This window comes from Malaclemys terrapin, chromosome 8 (assembly GCF_027887155.1).
Source record: "Malaclemys terrapin pileata isolate rMalTer1 chromosome 8, rMalTer1.hap1, whole genome shotgun sequence".
Lineage (NCBI taxonomy): Eukaryota > Metazoa > Chordata > Testudines > Emydidae > Malaclemys > Malaclemys terrapin.
Genome location: NC_071512.1, coordinates 85,717,447 through 85,738,354, shown reverse-complemented (window position 1 = coordinate 85,738,354; position 20,908 = coordinate 85,717,447). Strand labels below are relative to the sequence as shown.

At 41.3% G+C, this 20,908-nt stretch overlaps 1 protein-coding gene across 5 annotated transcripts in view; it reads right to left on the bottom strand.

Moving 5' to 3' along the window:
- Positions 1-1,801: 1,801 nt before the first annotated feature.
- The window catches only part of USP33 (ubiquitin specific peptidase 33), an 82,766-nt gene continuing 63,659 nt past the window's right edge, over positions 1,802-20,908 (bottom strand). For all 5 annotated transcript variants that reach the window (XM_054037153.1, XM_054037156.1, XM_054037155.1 and 2 more), the window contains 6 exons: positions 19,525-19,694; positions 17,523-17,604; positions 11,993-12,101; positions 6,770-6,872; positions 6,079-6,147; positions 1,802-3,099 (listed from right to left, as the gene is read on the bottom strand). In XM_054037153.1, the coding sequence (XP_053893128.1) occupies positions 2,942-3,099; positions 6,079-6,147; positions 6,770-6,872; positions 11,993-12,101; positions 17,523-17,604; positions 19,525-19,694 (691 nt within the window). In that variant the 3' untranslated portion in view covers positions 1,802-2,941. The remainder of the gene's footprint in view (positions 3,100-6,078; positions 6,148-6,769; positions 6,873-11,992; positions 12,102-17,522; positions 17,605-19,524; positions 19,695-20,908) is intronic.

Below are 20,908 nucleotides of genomic sequence, written 5' to 3'. Positions count from 1 at the left end.
CTTCTTGGGTTTGGAGAAAGACTTACTGTCATGCTTATGTGCATGCTTCCTTACCTCCCAGCACAGGGTCTGTATCGGTGGTACTGCCAGAACTGGACTCTATCTCCATAGCAGGAGGCTGCACTGGCTGTCTCAGACGGATGTGCGGGGGATGGAGGGGGGAGCCCCCCAACCTGGGTCCGAATGAGGCCTCATGGCGACTTCCATGCAGCCTTCTTGGGTACAGCTTGGTAAGGAGTTGCAGATATTGCACTCGGATGAAATGTGGGCTTTTCCCAAGCAGTAGAGGCAGCACTGATGTTCATAGCTGATCAAGAAGGAATGAGGGCAGGCGGCACAGATTTTAAATCTTGGTGTCTTTGGCATAGCCTGGTACCCACCCATGGGTACTGAGATGGTGGTGGTGGTGGTGGGATGGATAACCCGTAAACACATTCCCCCGAAGTCTCAGTTCTACTACAATACAACCTCGCAATAACGCGCCCTGCCATAACGCAAAATTGCATATAACGCGATCATAAGTTGGCTCTTCTTTAAGGCCTAATACTGTACTGTACCAATGGTCTCCAATGCCATGGGACCTTGATGTGCCCCCGCCTAGTGCCCAGCAGGGGAGAGAAGCTGCGGCCGCACGCCTGCCGGGGACAGAGAGCACCGGCGCCCGCAGCCTCGGAGTTCTCTGTCCCCGGCAGGCGCGGGGTCGCGGATTCTCTCCCCTGCTGGGCACAAGGCACTAGGGGCACTAGGCAGCGCACATCAATGCACTGCGTTGAGGACCACTGACTTAAACTGACCGGTTTGAAACCCTGCTATACCGCGACCCCTCATTTATCGCGATGGAATTTTTTGGACCCCAAACATCACGTTATAGCAGGGTTTCACTGTACTACTAAAAGCTAAAACTACATTAAAACAGTAAAAACAAAAAACACTTCAAGAAAAACTAACTATATACAATTCTAAGCGTTTGAAGATGTGTCATACTTGAGAGAATACTAGTAGCTCTCACTCTGACCATGCAGTGATGAGAAGGAACTGGAGACAAAGTCGGTCCGCCCTGCTCTTTATCACCTCAGACGAAACCATGCAGTGAGGCAAGGGCGCATGCACGAACCAATGGACACTACTACTTTCAAATACTCCAGCTTCAGCCGCATGCATAAACACACAATGGAATACAATAGGGACTATCACTCAAAGAAGGCGGCGAACCTGCCCCTCCTTCCCCCCCAGGTCTCTGCCAATCTGAACCAGGGGAAAATTCCTTCACAACCCCAAATATGGCGATCAGTTAGACTCTGAGCACATGGGTAAGACCCACCAGCCAGACACCTGGGAAAGAATGCTCTGTAGTAACTCAGAGCCCTCCCCATCAGCCACTAGAGACATTTGCTGCTAGAAGTCGCAGATCGGATACATGCCTTGTAGGAAGTCTCATCGTACCATCCCCTCAGTTTGTTGTAATAAACCATAAATCCAGTGTTCAGAGGGAGTATTATTATTATTTTATTTTATATCCTGAGAGAACCTGCTTCAATACAGGATGTCCCCCACCCACGACTGCACACTTGTAGTTGTCACTTGCTACTCCACACTGGAACCTATAGGGATATCATTAAATTACAACCCAAACTTGATGGGGACCCCATCCTGAAAGAAATCTTTCCTGAACCCCTCTTCTGGCCTTCAAACAACCCCCAAGGTGGTCCAATAAAAGATATTACCTCATGTTGTCTCTAAACACCATCTCCTAATACCTAAATGGGGAAAACTTTAAGGAACACCTCTTAAATACGTGAAATCTCTATTGCAAACAAGTTACTTTATTATTAGTAGTATTTCAAAGAATTTGAACACATTTGAATAAATATTTCCAGTTTTTAAAAGGTTATTTTTATTTGAACCAGCCTTGAATAATGTTGATTAGCTGGTAGCTATATCAGGCAGAAAAAAAAAGAAAAGAAAAAAGATTGAATGCCATTCACATTCCAGTATAAATTATCCAGCAAGATTTTGTAATCTTGCAACATATTTTATCCAACTTCTGACATCACAAATCATGCCAAAGAGTGTTTTGTAACTATACAATAAATTTTTTCAGAAGGAACTGTTTATGCATTTAATTATAAAAAGACTAGACAATTTAATTTCTCAAGTGCGCATCAGTCTCATGTCCACAATCATTTACATTCCACGCTTCATGCTCTCAAACAAATATCCTAAAGAAGTCTAAGATTCTTTGCCATCACTGATACTATTGAAGATATTAGGTAGATTTATATACAGAAGCTTATTATATGATTTAAACTTTAGTAGGCAATAAGTTACTGACATAACAATATTCCATCCAGACTAATTATATATTTGATACATTCAAATAAGAAAAGCATTTGAAAGTTTTATGCTGTTCATTATTTTATACATTGCAGTGCAAACAAAACAAAGTGAAACTTAACTTTTCCTGAGTGTTTACTACTTCCCCATGATCCATTTAAAATATGCTCTTTTTATATCTAGTCTTGTCAAAACTGTACAATTAAAGACATACTGCATTTTGTAAATTTCAGAAGACTGATCAGCAATTCATAGTGATATTTAAAAGCATTTTTAAAATCCTTCATCTCAATTTTATAATTCTACAAAGGATAGCATAGATTTAACATGTAGCAAAAATTGTGACTTTTTTCAATTAACTAAATGTTCCAAAATATGTAAATCACATACCTTCCAAAAAATGAAGGGAATAGTCTGTCTGAAAGGTTTCAAAGTAAATTTTTTAACAATCTATATTATAAGTTTCAACTAATTCTTCCGTTACTAACATAATGCCCAATGAGCTGCCCCTTTCTAGGCAAAACTAAAATAAAAACTAAACATCTTTCAGGAATGTGTGTTAGGCAAGTGGAAAGGATTTCTTACAAATTCATCTTTGTGCTGATGGCTACAGACTACGAGTTTCTAATTCAATCTTCTCCTCTGTTTGAAGCACATCAAGTTCTACTGGAGCAACAGGTGGTCGGAGCATGATCTCTGGCCCGCCCCCATAGATTGACTGGAGAAAATTCCAAGTTTCTTCAGAAATCTGTCCAGAATCTGCTCCTGAAAACAATATATTTAATCTTTTTCAAAAGCGTATCTTAAAAAGTTTAGATTACGAGTTAGAGTAAAACTCTTGTGAGGCTTTAAAAAAAAGATGTTTAAGAGTGGCAGAAAACGTCTTGCCCTAAATACTAAACACTCAAATTTAATATCATCCCTTTGAATTTCTGCAGTAACACTGTGCATACTATCCAACCTGATGACCGTATTTTGTAAGTGAACTGTCAAGAATATAATGGAGAACGAACTGTTTCTTACATTCAATACTAATTGATACCAAAACCAACTGGTCACCAGAGAATGTGGCACTTAATTTATCTCAAATGTACAACTAGCATATCAAAACCCAAAATAGGTTATAAAATGTGAAGTGTCTATAATGAATCATCTTATTTGATATATTTGTCCACCAGGCTGATTGCAGACAAGCTTGTGTTCAGGTCCTGGCAATCAATAAAGGATTTCACATCCAACTCCAGCTAACTAAGGCATGGAGTTAACGGACTCCACAGAGTCCAGTCTGCTCACAGTGGCTGAGATAAAGCACTAAACGTGCGGAATATAAAGCAGGGAACACAAAGAAATTCTCAGAACCCAAGGAAGAATACACCAATAGGACATTACAGATGACAACAGAATCACATTGACTTTAACAGGTGTTGGATCAGCAATTATGTGGCGCTGTACAGTATTTACCAGAGTTCCTGTCACCTCTCTCTCTTTCAACTCCGAGTCAATGCAAGGCAAGTGAGTTTGGAAGAAATACTTTTCCAATTCCTATCAAGTTCTATTATGGCTTAGGATAGCTTAAGCTAGAGTGAGAGCTTGGTGACCAATCTACCAGCAGTAAGTGATTTAACACAGTTTCCTTGTTGTTGTATGTTATAGTCAGAGGCTTAAGATTATGAACACTGTGCCACTGTGTATACAGAGTTTAAATAATTAAACCTCTAATATGCCCTGGGTCTAAGTCTCATAGAAACCAAACAGGTTAATGTAAATATTTAGGCACATTGCCTGTAAACTTTAAAACCACATCTTAGAAGATAATATTATGAAATGTATTAAGATCAATTTTGAAAGAGAACAGTTACTATATTACTCCTGGGGGAATTCTGTGCCACTCCATGCATGCATATTTCATATGCTGTGCATATTTTTAATTTTTGTTGTTGCAGAAAATAGCTTCTGTTGAAAAGTTGCTGCCGTTCTGCCTTCTTACCACCAGAGGGTGCTGTGGCGCTAGAACAGAGCAGCAGCTCCTGGCCAACCCCAGCTCGATAGAGAAGAGAAAGAGCCTGCCTTCTTCAGAGCGTCTATTGGGCCAGATCAGGAGATGGGGGGAGACAGACTGCCTAGGCTGCAGGGGGTCAGACGTGGGCTCATAAAGGCTAATGGAGGAGGACAGACTAGGGCAGAGGACTGAATTCAAGTGGAGGTGCAAGACCACAGGGGGAGGGAGGTGCAGGGCAACATGGGCAGGCATGCAGCGCTACAGAAGGGAAGGGGGATGGCTGAGTGGGGGCACAGACACATTGGGACAGGAATTGTAGGGACACATGGAAATGAGGTGAAGAGGCTGTTGAGGGGTGACATGACACATGGGGACAGGGACGGGGTGTAGGATCATACAGGGATGGCGAGTGGGTGGCTGAGTGGAGGTGAAAGGGCACATGTTGACGGGGGCAGATGTGCCTGACTGAATGGGAGAGGCTAGGAATCAGCATGGGGGATGCTCCTTTACAATCCCTCCCTGCCGCCCCAAAAAACCGTTCCATACTTCTCCCACCCATACCCAACAACCCTTCAAGTTCATACCAGGCTCCTTCCCAGCAACTACTTCCCTCTCCCTCAGCTCTTCCGTTACCCCCGACTCCCCCAAGCCTTTGCACTGCTTCTGAGGGGTGCGGGAAATATGGTTCTGTACTGTACTTTAAATGAATTACTCCTCAGAGTTCTGTATTAATATGCCTAGTAAGAATCTATTTGTCCAAAAACATTTCCTGAATCTTTTTTTGTTGTCTGTATTGTTACAGACATACTTGCTGACAGGTATTTTGAAATAAATTACCAAATTAATTGAAACTGGCATGATTATATTGTGTTATTTTGACAAATAAAATAAGCAGATTTTAAAATTTGTGCAGAATTTTTAATTTTTTTGGCACAGAATTCCCCCATTAGTACTATATGCTATGAATGCAGATGACTCCCTCTGTATGTAATAACCTACCAACAACAGTTTACTAAAGGATCCCAGCTCTCTCATTCAAATTCCCTTTAGAATACTGATTTCTATCAGGCTCACAAAAATTATTACAATTATTTTTAAAATTTAATATGATCTTTTTCCTCCAGGTGTCCCAGTGCATTTTTTCTATACTTTTCCATTTTTCCATTTTCTGCATTTTTCTTGGGCACAGACTTTGATATTTTTGTCTTGTACAGTGCTGAGTACATAGATATTGTGGCTACATTCTTTTAGTTTGACATAATTCTTGATTCAAACTGATGATCCAAATCAGGATAGACTGTTGAAATGGATGTACCTTACATCCAGTAGCTTCAAAGCCAACATCTCCAACCTAGAGGGAAAAGACTCCAAGCTCAAAGCAAATTGAGTGGTACACAGCTAATGAAAGACGACAGAGAGAAAATACTTTCCCCTGCAATAGAAAATTAGTTCTCTACATTATTTTCTATACTCATATCTGTAACTGGATTTATCTGCAACAGAAACTAGTCCATTAATCTTCTTGGGTAAACTGTCAGATGGCCTGGCTGCTTGGAGTCACGTGTCTGTTTTTCAGTCCAATTGGCATGCATATATTATCTGAAACTTAGCATGAAGAGTATAAAACCACTAAAACCTATGGCTTAATAACAGAAATGCATATAGAACTTCATAGCACCATGTGTCCCAAACCATTAACAAAGAATAGGCTGCATAAAGAATTTATAATATCAGTAGATACTGACCTTGTTTTAATATAACATTACTACATTTAGTGACTGCAATCTTCGTATTATCGATAGGGCCTGGAGGGTCTAATGTGGAAAAAAAAAAAAAAAAAAAAAGAATGAATAAAAGATTAGGACTCTGAAAATGGAAAGAAAGTAGTTTTTATTTTTATTTTTTTTTAAAGAGCATTGCAGTTGAGTTGCCTCCCATTTGGTCTACTCACTGACTGCTGAATTGTATACTTTGTACGGAGGAAAAGGAAACAGATGCTTTCAGCGACAGTACTATGATATGAAGTCACAAATGGACATTTTTCAAAGAGTAATCATTGCAATAATGAATAAAATCTTCAAGCAGTTTCAAAAGCAAGTAGCCACAATTGCTATCCTTGCCCAATCCCCAAAATAGGTATTATTGAATATTTAAATTGTAGCTTTACAAAAGAGATTTGCACCTGAAGACAGCTCTATTAATGACACTAGCATGCTATGAAATTGACTTCCTGCATAATATTAGGAACTATCAAAGTATGCATTAAATATTTTCTTTACTATTCTGCTCATGATATTCTTTGTTCTATCCTTCTGACAACATTCAGACATAATTTACTTTACTGTTACTACTATTTGATAAGGCAGAGAACATAATGAAAGAGCACAGATTACCCACCTACTGAAGAGAGTTTTACAGCCCCACATCGCTACTTACCACTGTCTTTCCCCTTCACAAATCCTTCCCATGCTCTGAACCACTGCATACTGATGCAGTAAAAAATGGATGGAGATTCTTCTTCTTGGAATGCTCTGTTGAGCTGGAAAAAACAATAAAACAGACAAGCCCATTACCTGCATTGTTATAGTTAGATGCAAAATGATTTTTTTTCAGTAAACCATGATTTCTATCTAGTATCTGATGAGTAAAGCATCAATATTTGGATTGATACAAAATTATTTAAACGTTCTCAGGGTATCAGAGCAGTAAACATTTGATAGTCTTGAATCTCAAGAAAATATCTGAAAGTCAAATCCTACTTCATTTGAGAGTTTAAAGATTTTAGGTTTCCTTTGAATAATCTAGTACCATAACTAACAACCAGGGCCGGCTCCAGGCAGCAGCTTACCAAGCAGGTGCTTGGGGCGGCCATACCAGAGAGGGGACGTTACGTCCGGTTCTTCGGCGGCAATTTGGCAGTGGGTCCCTCACTCCCGCTCGGAGCGAAGGACCTCCTGCCGAAGTGCCGCAGATCTCGATTGTGGCTTTTTTGTTTGTTTTTTGTTTGGGGGGGGAGGGAGAGGGGGGTTGCTTGGGGCGGCAAAATCCCTGGAGCCAGCCCTGCTAACAACTAAAACTAATGCTCCTATATTGAGCATAAGAGTGTCCACCACCATCCATTTCCGGGGAATGTCAGGGAAACCCAGACTCAGATATGTGAAAGAAGAATTGAGTTACATTTTATTTTACCATATAAACAGCTTTGCAATTCATATATCTAAACCTGGTTTTCTTAATGACTTGAGATCTTGCTGACTTTCCTTCAAATGAGACCTTAAAGAAAAAACTGATTTTGTGCCCTTTGTTTTCTTTGTTATAATGTAAAAAGACAGCATGAAAGAGGTTTTTATACCTAGTTTTTTAACTCTACAAAAAGAGGTTACTAGCCTTCCATAACTGCTTTTCTTCAACACAGGCGCTAACATTTGTTGGTGCTGGTGGGTGCTCATGTCTCGGCCCCGCCCCCGCCCCCAGCCCCGCCTCCTCCCCCAAGCACGCCGTGTTCCCCCTCCTCTCACCTCGCTCCCAGGTTTGATGTGCGAATCGGCTGTTTCGCAGCGGAAGCGCTGGGAGGGAGGGGGGAGAAGCAGGACCCGGTGGCACGCTCAGGGAAGGAGGTGGAGGTGAGCTGGGGCGGGTCGGGGAGCTGCCGGTGGGTGCTGAGCACCCACCAGTTTTTCCCTGTGGGTGCTCCAGCCCCAGAGCACCCACGGAGTCAGTGCTTATGTTCTTCAAGATGTCTTGCTCATGTCCATTCCATGCTAGGTGTGTGCACACCCACATACACAGTTGCCAGAGATTTTTTCTTTAGTGCTATCTGGAGGGCTGGCGATATGCTCATGGAGCCCCGTGCTCATGCGCCATATAAGGAGCGCCACTGGCTCTGCGCCCTCTCAGTTCCTTCTTGCCATCAATTCCGACAGAGGGGTAGGAAGGCGGGTCATGGAATGAACATGACCAACACATCTCAAAGAACAACAGTTACAGAAGGTTAGTAACTTTTTTTTCTTTGGAGTGCCTGCTCATGTCGATTCCATGCTAGTTGACTCCCAAGCAGTATCCCTGGTGGTGGGCTCAGAGTTCACGGACATGCTGCTTGCAACTCTGCTCTTCCGAAACTGGCACTGTCCCGGCCTACTGGATGATGGCGTAGTGGGAGACAAAAGAATAGACCAGGGGTCTCAAACTCAAATGACCACAAGGGCCACATGAGGACTAGAGCTTTGGCCTGAGGGCCGCATCACTGACATACACCCCTCGCTGCCCCCGGGGGGGAGTTTGTCGGTGACAGAAAGTAACTGGGGGGGGGGGGGGGCGCGTGGGGAGCTTGGCAGGCCGCAGGGAAGAGCTCCGCAGGCCGCATGTTTGAGATCCCTGGTATAGACCGAAGACCAGGTAGCAGCTCTGCAGATTGGTACTTGCATGAGGAATGCTATTGACGATGCCTGTGCCCTCCTGGAATGGGCAGTCATGACAACCAGGGGCGACACGCTCGCCTGTTCATAATAAAATTTGATGCAGGAGGTTATCCAAAATGAGATCTTCTGGGACGATACCAGCAGACCTTTCACCCTGTCCGCCACCTCTATAAAGAGCTGCGTTGACTTGCGGAAGGGTTTTGTTGATGTAGAAGGCCAGGGCCTGTCTAGCAGAAGAAGGAACTATATACAATAAGAAAAGTCTAAACCACTAGGGTAAGAAGCCTTGTGAGAGCCAGAGACCGTTCCAGCAACCGTCACAGGTGGTAAGAAGGAACTGTGAGGTCACAGGTCTGGCGACACCCCTTATAACAGCGCATGAGCACAAGGCTTGAGGGGGTGCTACAGCCAGCTGAACAGATACCACTAAGGGAAATATCTCTGGCAACTGTGCAGCATGCATTAAAGAAGTTAATATTTAGATTGTTTAAACTTCTTATTTCAGGATTGTGTTTGTTTACACCTATTTAATTAAAACAACTAACAACTGGAGGAAAAAAAATCAGTTTGTTAAAGATTCTTCAGCTCAGGCCCTTCAAGAACTCGGAAAGTTCTTAGTTCTGGGTCTTCTAAGAAGACTCTGAGGAAAACAGGACAGAGAAGTAGAAATTTTTTTTTAAAAACAACCTTTCAACTCTTCTTTCTACATCATAAAAAAAGATTTTTTCCACTCAGCAGGTAAACTCTTTCTGGTTAAGATGCTATCTCCCCTATCTTTCTGGCAGAAGTGATGGTGATCATAGAATCATAGAATATCGGGGTTGGAAGGGACCTCAGGAGGTCATCTAGTCCAACCCCCTGCTCAAAGCAGGACCATCATCTTCATGGAAACTCATGGGTTCAAATGGCAGACTAGTCAGTCCTTTTAACACTAGACTGAGGTCCCACTGGGGTGGGGGTGGATGCCTGGGTTGTGGGAAGAGGTTTGCTATGCCTTTAAGAAACCTCTTTGTAGTTGGGTGGGAGAAGATTGAGTAGCCTTCTACCTGCTGGTGGAAGGTTATGATCGCTGCTAAATTAACCTTCAGCGAGCTAATAGAGAGACCCGATTTCTTTAAGATCAACAAGTAGTCTAGGACCACCACTGGGGTGGCTGAATTAGGGGTGACACCCTTGGGTTGGCACCAGATCTGGAACCTCTTCCATTTCTGAAGTTAGGTACGACGCGTAGTGCCCTTTCTACTGTGTAATAGCACCTCCTGTACCTCCTCAGAGCAAGATGTTTCTATGTGCTGGAACCATGAAGGAGCCACACTTTGAGTCGCAGGAGCTGCAGATTGGGGTGGAGGGTGTGACCCTCGTTCTGTGACAGGAGGTAAGGAGTGATCGGTAGTCATCGGTGGACGTAATGCCAGCTGCAGCATCTGCCTGTACCAGGTGGGGGCAATCAGAATGATGTTTGCTTTTTCCCTTTTTATCTTCAAGAGAACTTTCAGCAATAGAGGAAATGGGGGAAAGGCACAAAGAAGGCCCTTGTCCCAAGGAAGGAGGAGAGAGTCTCCCATGGAGTGTCAACCAATCCCTGCCCTGGAACAGTACTGTGGACACATTTTTTTTTTGGTGAGTAGCAAACAAGTCTAGTACCGGCATACCCCATTGTCAGAATATGTTGTGTAGAATCGACTCTATTTCCCATTCATGGTCATGCGGGAATTTGCGGCTGAGACTGTCTACTATCGTGTTGAGTATTCCCGGTAGATAAGCCTCTGAGATTAAGATGTTGTGGCAGATGCACCAGTTCCATAGCTTCAGTGCTTCTACGGACAGGAAATGAGACCTGGCGCCTCCCTGTCAGTTTATGTAGTACATGCAGGTCACGTTGTCCATCATGACCTTTGTATGCATGTCCTTGACCAGTGGGAGGAAGTGAGCGCACGCATTTCTGACCACTCTGAGCTCAAGCAGGTTGATGTGGAGACACATATCTGCTGGAGACCATCTGTCATATGTTGTATGGCCATTGAGATGCGCTCCCCAACCTACAAGGGATACGTCGCGGGGGGGTCAGGAAAAGGGATGGGGAAGACTGAGCAAACAGGGTCCCATACAGACGTTTACTGGGTTCTTCCACCAGTCTAAGGATTGCTTGACCCTGGTGGGCATCAATATAAGCTTGCCTATGTTGTCTCTGTTTGGCCTGTAAACCAAACTGAAGCAAAACTGCCGCTTCAAGATAGAGGGCAGAGTCAATTGTGGTCCCGACTGCTTTCCCTTGGGGAATCAGGATTTCTTTCTCTGTTGTTCATAAGATCTCTGACAAATATTGAGGTGTTTACTGCAATGACAGGGACTTACACAGTGGCTAATGGCTGTATTTTCTTTTGTAGGCCGGCATGTATATCCCCAGGGAATGATGGGTTGCCCAAGAACCCTTCAATATGTGAAGGGACGCATGTGTCTTTTCGGTGAACAGCTTCATTTCCTCAAAGGGAAGATATTCTACAGTGGTTTGGACCTCTTTCAGGAAGCCAGACAACTGCAGCCACGAAGCCCTTCTCATAACCACAGCCGTGGAAACTGAACAAGCTGCTGTGTCTGCCATGTCTAATGTGGACTGTAGAGATGTTTTCACCATCAGCTGGCCCTCATTAATTATCACCATGAATTAGTCTTTGTGGGAGGTCTGGTATAAAGAAATTCACATAGTTGTGGTAGTCATATTTGGCCAACATGGCCCGGTAATTAGCCACCTGGAACTGAAGAGTGGCTGATGAATACACTTTTCTGCAAAACAGTTCCAAGTGTTTCCCATCTTGGTGGATTTAAACTGGTATTGGAGGCATGCGCGCGCACACACACACACACACACACACACACCCCTATAGTGGAGCACCCATAGGGACACTTCTCAAAGAACTGATTGTTCATATGGTGCTGGCTCTATTCCTTGTTTCCACCTAAGTAGCACTAAAAAAAAAAAAAAAAAATCAGCTAAAAACATATTCAATGTTTCCCTATTGTTACAGGTCCCACATACGCAATTGCCATAGATACTACAGGGCTATTATAGTATTGCAAATGAGAGTAGGTGGTTCATGTAAAAAAACCTGCTCTATTGAAATATGAATCACACTATGAAAGAATTTGAGAATCCTGGTCAAAATATTGCTTCTGAAGAATCTACAAGATAAGGACAAAAAAGACTGGAAAGTATCAGAGAATATTGATTACTAATTTTTACCCGAATAAACATTTCCAATTCAGTCTTCCTTCTTTTTTCAGTTTTCTCAGCCTCTATTTGGCAGGTATGACAAACATACAGGTGGTTAACAGCCGGTCCTCCCCCAAACCTATAATCACAGTAAATTTCATTATTAATTTCATGACAAATATTTCATATTTCTCCTCCATGAGAATGTCAGCACCAGATTCTGTTTGCTTTAATGACATGTGGCAAACACATGCAGAAGTATAGGCTGAATTTCTTATTTTTAATGCTTTTACCTTGGATAATTCATCTGTAAATTGGGGCAAAGCACAGTTGCACATACTAATACGAGCTGTTAAAAGTTGGCTGATACACTCAGGTTCTGGTCACTATGACACATGTAGGCTACCATTTATTCTCTGCACTACAGTAATATTTACCATAACTGGGGATACTGGCATTTGAACTTTGGAAACAAGCATCTTTCAGATTCTGCCTCGCTAGACCCAGTTTGAATAGTTTATTATTGAAATCTTCTCCTAATAAAAAGAGAGTTGGCCACAAGTTCCTTCAATGAACTGCACCAAGTTAAAAAAACATAAGTATATTTAAAGATAAAAATAATCTTTATTGCTCTGAAACTATCCACTATCAAAATGCAAACAACTCCACCCCCGCACCGCCTTCATGGCTATACCACAAAAAAGCTAGTAGCAGTTTATTACCTGTAAACCCAACAGTTTTGAATGAAGAAAAAAATACAATTAACACAAAAACCGTTAAAAAACAAAATACTTTTGGACATTTCTCCCAGATGAGGATTCAAACAGCAGCTATTAGTCAGTTATTAACAATTCTATTTGCATTTTTAAAAGCACAATTTATCTGACATACAGAGTCATTCTAGCGGTTTTATTTCACTTTTGTTTCCCAAAACTAATGAGCACAAAACTAAAGCAAAACTATGGAGGTGGACTGCAAGACAACTAAAACCCTCGGCCCCACCCCATGCCAGTAAAAAGTTATTTGAAGTTTAAAAACAAAGGAGGAACAGTATATTTTTAAAATCCACCCACCACATGGCTTAAAGGAATTATCATCCAAAAGAATAAAAACTTCACCTGGTAATTCTGACTCAAAATCCTAATATAAGCATGTGTGATATGCCACATTAAAAATCTCCACTTCATATTTGTATGTCACCAAAACGATTTCAATGTATTTGCAAACATGTCACCAAGTTCTGTGTTGAAAAATATTGCAGTGGGGATATTTATTATTGGCTCTCTACATCAGAAGTTCTCAAACTGTGGTCCGTGGATAGTTCCCTCTAAGGTGCGCGCCTGGCCAGCTGCACACAAGAGAACAAAGGGCCACCCACCTAATTAGTGGAGCCACGCAGGCATGGCTCCACTAATTAAGTGCCTGGACCCTGGAGAAGACATACATGTAAGGTGAGGTGGTGGACTTGGGGGTGGGGGAATAGGGGGCAGGTGGGAGGAGGCAGTGGGGTGAGAAGAGGGGGTGGAGGGAATTTGGGATGTGCAGGGCTGGGGTGGCCAGAGGAAAGGGTGACTTTGCCCAGTTCCAGGGCTGCAGCTGCCGGGGAGAGACGGCCCTCCTTCCCAGCCTCAGCTCTGTGGCGGGGGAGAAATCCCCCCTCCTTCCCAGCCCCAGCTCGGGGGCTGCCGAGGTGGGGGAGAGAGGGCACATCCATCGGATTAGAAAGGTAAGACTACGGATATTAAAATATGAGTTGTGTGCTTTTATTTGTAGAACAAAAAACTGTTAATTATTATTAAGTTTTTTTTATATAGCACTTTTGTCCACAGCGCTTTACAATAGTTAGCTAATGGTACACACATTTGGAAAGATCATTAAGTGGTCCACCGAGACCCTCAGCAATTTTCAAGTGGTCCGTGGAAAAAAAAAGTTTGAGAATCACTGCTCCAACATCTAAACTTGGTCAATGTCCACTGTTTTGTTCATAGAAGATTATTTCTCCGTTTCTTTACCTTTTCTGCCAACTGCTAGAACAGGGATCAGCAACCTTTGGCAGGTTTGGCCGATTGCGGCTCTCACTGGCCATGGTTCACTGCTCCAGGCCAATGGGGGCGGCAAGAAGTGGCGGCCAGCACATCCCTCAGCCCACGTCGCTTCCCGCAGACCCCACTGTGCCTGGAGCATAGTTTTTTTAAATTAAATTAATGCTAAGTGTTGTTTTTTTTAAACCACAATTGCAAGCCAGTCCTTTGAAGCACTGGTAAAAGGCACTTTACAACAATGCCTTGTTTACTCAGATTAAAGTTGTAGCAGTACAAATAAGCTCCAGTCTAAAATCTGGCATTTAAGATCTTGATTCCAAAGAGAATTTTATTTGAAACCTCTGAAGATAGTAAGTTTGGTTGTTAAGGACTATTATCACTCCATTTACAAAAATTTAATTTGTGAGGATATTATCCTTCAAGATATAAAAATATCATTTTGTTTAAATTAAAATTGAGTTATTTCATTACAATAAGATATTGTACCCACTCAGATTTTTGTCTCTTATCACGCATCAAACTTCATAGATGCATTCAAATCAGTGAGAGTCTTGTTTTAGCTCATGCACTAAACAATACTTTATAAGATCATATTTTAGATTTTGAACTATATTCTCTGCCGATAAATATTTTCGACTGAACTAGATCATATGCTAATTATATTGTTTATTAAAAATAAAAGGGAAATGCACCCACTAAGAGCATTCTTCTTCAGGAAATTTAGATTCATGAGAGCACAACATGCACACTCTTTAGCACTTTACTCAAAAGGACACCTCAACACTGGGGAGAGGATGAGAGAACAAATACCACATGACAAACGTTAGCCATGTTGCTTAAATTGGAAGGCACTTGGATACAGAGATGAGTGCAGCATAAGAACGAGAGCTGATCAGTAATTTTCTGTCAATTATTTCCTGAGAGAAAATGCAATTTCTAGAAAATTTCAATTTTGCATGGAAAAATATTGATTTTTCCCCCAAAAATTGATTTATTCTTAGAAATATCGAAATGAAATATTTAATTTGGGAATGGTTAACCCAAAATGGAATATTTAATATTTTTAATTCAACAAAACATTAAACAGTATTTCCCTATCATGGCGCACTGTTTTATTAGATTTGTAACTCTGGCCCACATTCTTGCCTCTAGACTGGTTTCCCTGGAGAACTGTAACTCCCATAAGGCAATGCACTGATTTCCCTCTCACTGAGCTGCATGGTCATGGGTATCATATGACTCAGAGCATTATGGGAGATCTACTCTAGCCAGGAACGTGGCCACATAGGGGCGCGTGGGATATCAGACTCCCCAACTACAACTCCCCTAAGGCAATGCACCACAACGATAAAATGCAGGTTAATGTTGAAGTTACTTGAAACAAAGCATTTCAGCACATCCCAAAACAAAGCATTCTGATTTGGGGAATGTTGAAATGATTTGTTTTGATCAAAATATTTTGACATTTCTATATACAAGTTTTTCAGAATTTCTCTTCTGAAGATAAATTTGAAATTTCAAATTTTCATCTCATTTCAGGATGAAAACAAATGCTGAAATGTCAGAATTTCCCACAGAACGGAAATGCCAATTTCTGCTCAGCTCTAACAAGTACCTCTATAGAATAGAACTTGTTTACTCTCTGGTCTGCTCTGCATACAAGTTACACTGGTTTAACTAAAGCCAGGTCTACAACAGAAACTTTTGCAGGGATAGCAATGTTAGTTAGAGGTGTGATTTTTTTTATTACCTTTCTATACTGACAACAGCCTCATGTAGATGTAGTTATACTGGCATAAATGTGCTTTGGTTGGTATTGCTTATTTTGCTGGTATAAACTGTCTCTATACTAGAAGGGTTTGCTGGTACAGACCTGGCCTAAAACTGTGATTTTAAGCTGATTAGTTAAACCAGTGAAACTTGTATGTAGACAAGTCCTCTGAAAGTACTGAAGGCAGTTTGGTCCCAAACAGGCTTAATTCTACCTTTACTTGGTTCCACAACAAAAATCTGAACAGTTTTTTAATGTAGTTTTTGATGGGTGAAATTTAACTTCATTTGCAATAAGAATTTCAGTTTTCTTACGCTGAAGAAGCCTTTTAGATTAGCATGGAAAGACTGCCCCACCAAGCTGTAGAGCAGAGGTAGTCACTAGCTGGACCATGCGCCAAATCCAGACTGCCAGACGCTTTTGATGGATCCCGAAAACGTCTTTTTATCATCATCATCATTTTTTTCCTCTGGTGGCTGGACCTTGACCAAGAAATTTGGGCCTTGACAAAAAATAATTGACTACCGCTGCAGAGAGAAAAGGCAGCAGGCACTTTCTGCCTAGCATGAAATGCTGATAAGACCCCTGATTTGCAGTAAGGATAAGAATAGACATGGGAGGGGCATGTCTCAGAACATGGTATTTTCAAAAGATCTGTAACTTTCTTGTGTTTTTGAAGAGTAAAGTTCAGTTTCCTAAGAGCTGTTATACTTTGGTCTAATTCTGGTTGTTGAACTTGGTGTGGGGGTGGTTAGTGGCCTTAATCACTATTGGTTAGTCAGTGGGAGGGGCAATGAGAACTATCAGGTCATATTTCCTCCCCTGGCCTTCAATATGGAAGTAAAAGAGTAATTCCCGGTATCTCTGTAGGAACTCTCAAGAATTACTTGAGGAGTGAACCCTTTCTTGACTGGGAGGAGAATGACGAGCATGGAAATGGGTGTCTATTGGGGTGGGGGGTGGTGAGCAAAAGAGACTTTGGGAGGCACTGGCAAGTTCTGCGGGGGCAGAGAGAGATACTGCTTGTATAGGTTAGGTGTGGTGAAAAGACAAGCTACATAGAGAAGTGGGAAGAAGCTGGGTGGTGGGGATGTAGGAACACATTTCCATTTTTTGCTTGGGGCTAGCTACAAATCATTACACCCCTGCCTGAGCTTTCATGCTCAGATGCCTGGGATTTAAAAGATAAAAATTCTTGGAATGTGTAATGGGCAACAGAGTCCTCACTGACCTCAATGAGGCTCCCATGAAACTTTGTTGCTTTAAAAAGAATTGGGCCTTACAAGGATCACTCCTTCAGGAGGCACACAAACTCAACCTGCTAGAGGAGTGCAGAGTAATTACAGAGAACCCTCAGAAGTAAGTTATTTTGAAATAATTCTGACAGCTGACTGAGGCAAAAAAGACAAAACCAAGGGAGAAAAAGCTAGCTCTTTCTATAGGTAGGAAGCTGTAATGCACAGTTCCTTCAAAATACCTCTGGCAAAGCATGTTTTGCTGACATCCTTTATTATTTTGTAGAAGAATATATATATAGCATTTATTGGTATGATACCCCAGTTATTGGCAACACCATTTACTTGGGCCGTCTTGTACAAAGCAAATTTCCTAAGTCTGCACCTTGCATTCCCAGATACAAAGCTGAGAGAAGGAATTCCATTTTTAAACACTAACCCTAAGATTTGTGAACTCACGACTTAGCACAAATGCTGGCTCCCAAACCACAGCGCAGAGCAGTGTCAGTTACCTGCTATATAGGGTATCCCATATGTTCTGAGGTAGCATTACAACCAAGTCCTCTATAAAACCAGCTTTATGTGGAAGAACACCTATAAAAGAAGAAAAAGGTCTTGCTACATTTTTTTTTTTGAGTGGCTATTCTACATAGAGTTAGGGAAAGAGATAACTAATGTTTTAAAGGTCTCTAAGTCATGAACCACCTTTTGACCAATTCAAATAAAAATATAAAATATAATATAGTAAATGTTGTTTTAAATGATCCGTCAAAGTACCAACTCAAGAGCAGTCTCTTAAAAGAGGCCCCACTCTCTTTAAGATGTGGCTGAACATTTTACTGGAAAAGCTGAAGGGAATCATATCAAAGATTTAAATCAGACATATTTGAAAGTAGAAATGGATTGATTGTAAAGGCTTCTTTTAAGAATGCTGGTTGTAAAATGTTTTTTTAAATGACGGATTAAATTGTAACTTAAAATTGTTACTTAAGAGTTTCTGGATTACTCACGTAAAAGCCATTGATTGTAACTTACCAAATTCTATTCCACTCACTACTCAGTAAAGCTCATTTGTTGTCTTCAAGCTTTCTAGAAGTCCACAAAGAGGCTTATAGATAATGAAAATTCAGGAAGAGGGGGAACAGAAGCAAGGCTATGGGGATTATGGACAATGAAGTTTCATTTGCTGTTGCTCCTACTACTGTGCGAACACTATGTACTATAAACAGCTATTGTACATACACAGCATCCAAGCCTCTCCCTGTGGGGAAAACTAGCGAGGATGATGCATCTGTGGATGTAAGGGACAGCAGGTCTTGAACGCTGGTCCACAGGAATCTTTGACACTAGTAAGTTCCAACCTGCCACCTGTTGTCAGAAAAGGAGCCAAACTCTGATAGAAGACCCCAATCCTGGAAACTGATTGGTGGACCAACAGGGGTCCCAATTGGTTCACAGCTCCTATTTAAACCCAGCACAGCAACAGGAAATTGTCCATACAACTGCTTTCACCCTACTTAGGGCTTCTTCCTCAGCAATACCTGTTCATACTGCTGATCTCCTGGTAACCTGACCCTGCCTGCCTTGTGACACCTGACTCTCGATTTTGCTCTTTGGCTTGTGTCTGACTCTGACCTCTTGGTATCTGACCCAGTCTGACTCTTGACCCCTGATCCAACCACTAGATCAGACCATTTATGTCCTAATCTTGACAGTGGCATCTGTAGCAGCCCTGAGCAATGAGAAGGTGGTGCTATAGATTCATTGGGTTCTCGTAGGTTCAGGTTCTCCTACTGCACACATACACCCTACAAATGACCACAGGTACAGTATTTTCTCTTTTGCATGTGGTTACATGGGAGAGGGTGCTGGATATTGCATGGTGGTTGCTTAGAAAGTCAGATGCCCAAACAAGGGTGACATCACAAAACACAGTTTTCACTAATGTCTAGCAGAGGAAGGACAATTTATAACTTGTGTTCAAAACATGCAAGGAAGTTTCCTTGATCATTATTGTTTTCATGTTGGATACCCTGTTGTGCCCTATCATATCTGGGTTCCTGGGATTGTTATCCTCAGTGTGTAGTTGTGACAAGGATTTATGTTACAAGGTCTTAGTCCAAACAGTTATTAGGGGAATATAACTACGTAATCAAAGGTATAAAACAACAAAAAAATCTATGTAAATGTTTTGAAAACGTGCAGACCATATTAGGGTGCTATGTAAAAACATGCACACTGAGGATAAATTATTATATACACTTTTTGTGGAATTACACTCTGTGGTCAGATCTTGAATGTAAAACACTTAAAGTAGGTCCCTAACCAGAAATGATGACAAGATAATAAATAACCTTGGCTTCTGGGTAACTGATAAGAGTAAAGAATAAGAAACTGATTACATACAAGTTCCTGTATTTTAAAAAATTCCCTGCTGGCCAGTGAAATAAGTCTTCATCCTCAAAGGTAGATGTTCTCTTTTACTGGTACTTCATAAAACATTAGCAATCTCACCTCCATGCATACAGAGGAAATCATTATTAGAAATAGGTCCTGGCTCAGCAAAAGTCTTGAATTTATTCAGCCACTGTCGAGAAATATAGAACTGCAGGAGACTTGGTTCCATCATAGTCAACAGACTTGATACCCTCTGTCTCTCTCTTCGTGCTTCTTCGTTGCTCTTCCTATTATATAAATAAAAAAAAAAGCATTAAGCACAGGATGGATCCTTATGTGTGGTGCTGATTTACTCTGAACACTGGTTTGGAAGCCAACTTTTTCCTTCACTGAATTTCTGCATCATTACATTTAATACACCTAAAAGCCCAATTAAAAATATCCCATTACTATACCATTAAATAATTTTAATTCACGTTAAAACAACCAATAGAAAAGACACCCATTTAAATAAAGGATCTGAATTTTAATGTGTACTACCAAAATATAAATATTCCACATGCTTGAGTTTGTATTCTAATTTTGAAGTATTTGCTCACAACAAGCACAGTGTTCTTTTTGACAATATGGTCTATTCCTAAAAGGAACATAGAAGCAGTCATTCTGGGTCAGACTAATGACCATATCTTGGCCAGCAGCCTGTATCTTGTGCTTCTGGCAAAGACAAAAATATTATCAGACTGTATCTACTCATCTGTGCAATTCTATTGTAACTTATTTCTGCAAGACTCAGTATTCAACTTCCAGTAGCAAACACACATCCTTTGCTAATTAAAACTAGATGTCAGTATAAAGAATGTAACGCTTAAGAACAGAATAATTTAATAGTTGTAAAACAGTTGAAAGATAAGAGTCTAATTGCATGTACAGTTCCAAGCATAAAAGTGACAGAGATTGAAGATGGTAATAGCAGGTGTATCCTTTACGCTGTCTGAGTTTCAGGAAAAGACCAGGACACAGCAAAATAAGGACACAGTAAAACCCCTGTTGTTCCAGTTCCCAGCTGCTAAAGAGTTTCCTCAACTCCCTTTATAGCTCTAACAATCTCAGTCTGTCTGTGTGCAGAATCCTCCCTGCGTGCATCCTCCTCTGAATAAAAATGAGGCAATCTTAATTGCCAGTTCTAAGACTCTTCAAGTTCTAGTAATCTCACTGAGTTTTCATTATCTTAAATCTGCAGAAATAATGTTCTGATCCACCTCCGTGCCTTTATTCTGAAGTTTTATAAGCATTTAAACATTCAAGCAATTTCACTTGTAATTGTTACAACAAAAAATAAATTGGTGGCAAAGCATTTTTATTAAATCAAAGCAAAGCATCTCCACGGTGGCATCTAGTGCTCCTCTCAATATCACATTAGAACAAGTCTTCTTGAAGCCTTTCCTCTATGGTAGCTCTCCTGCATTACTGCCTTCTTCAGAAGAGCAGAGTCTCCTTTTTT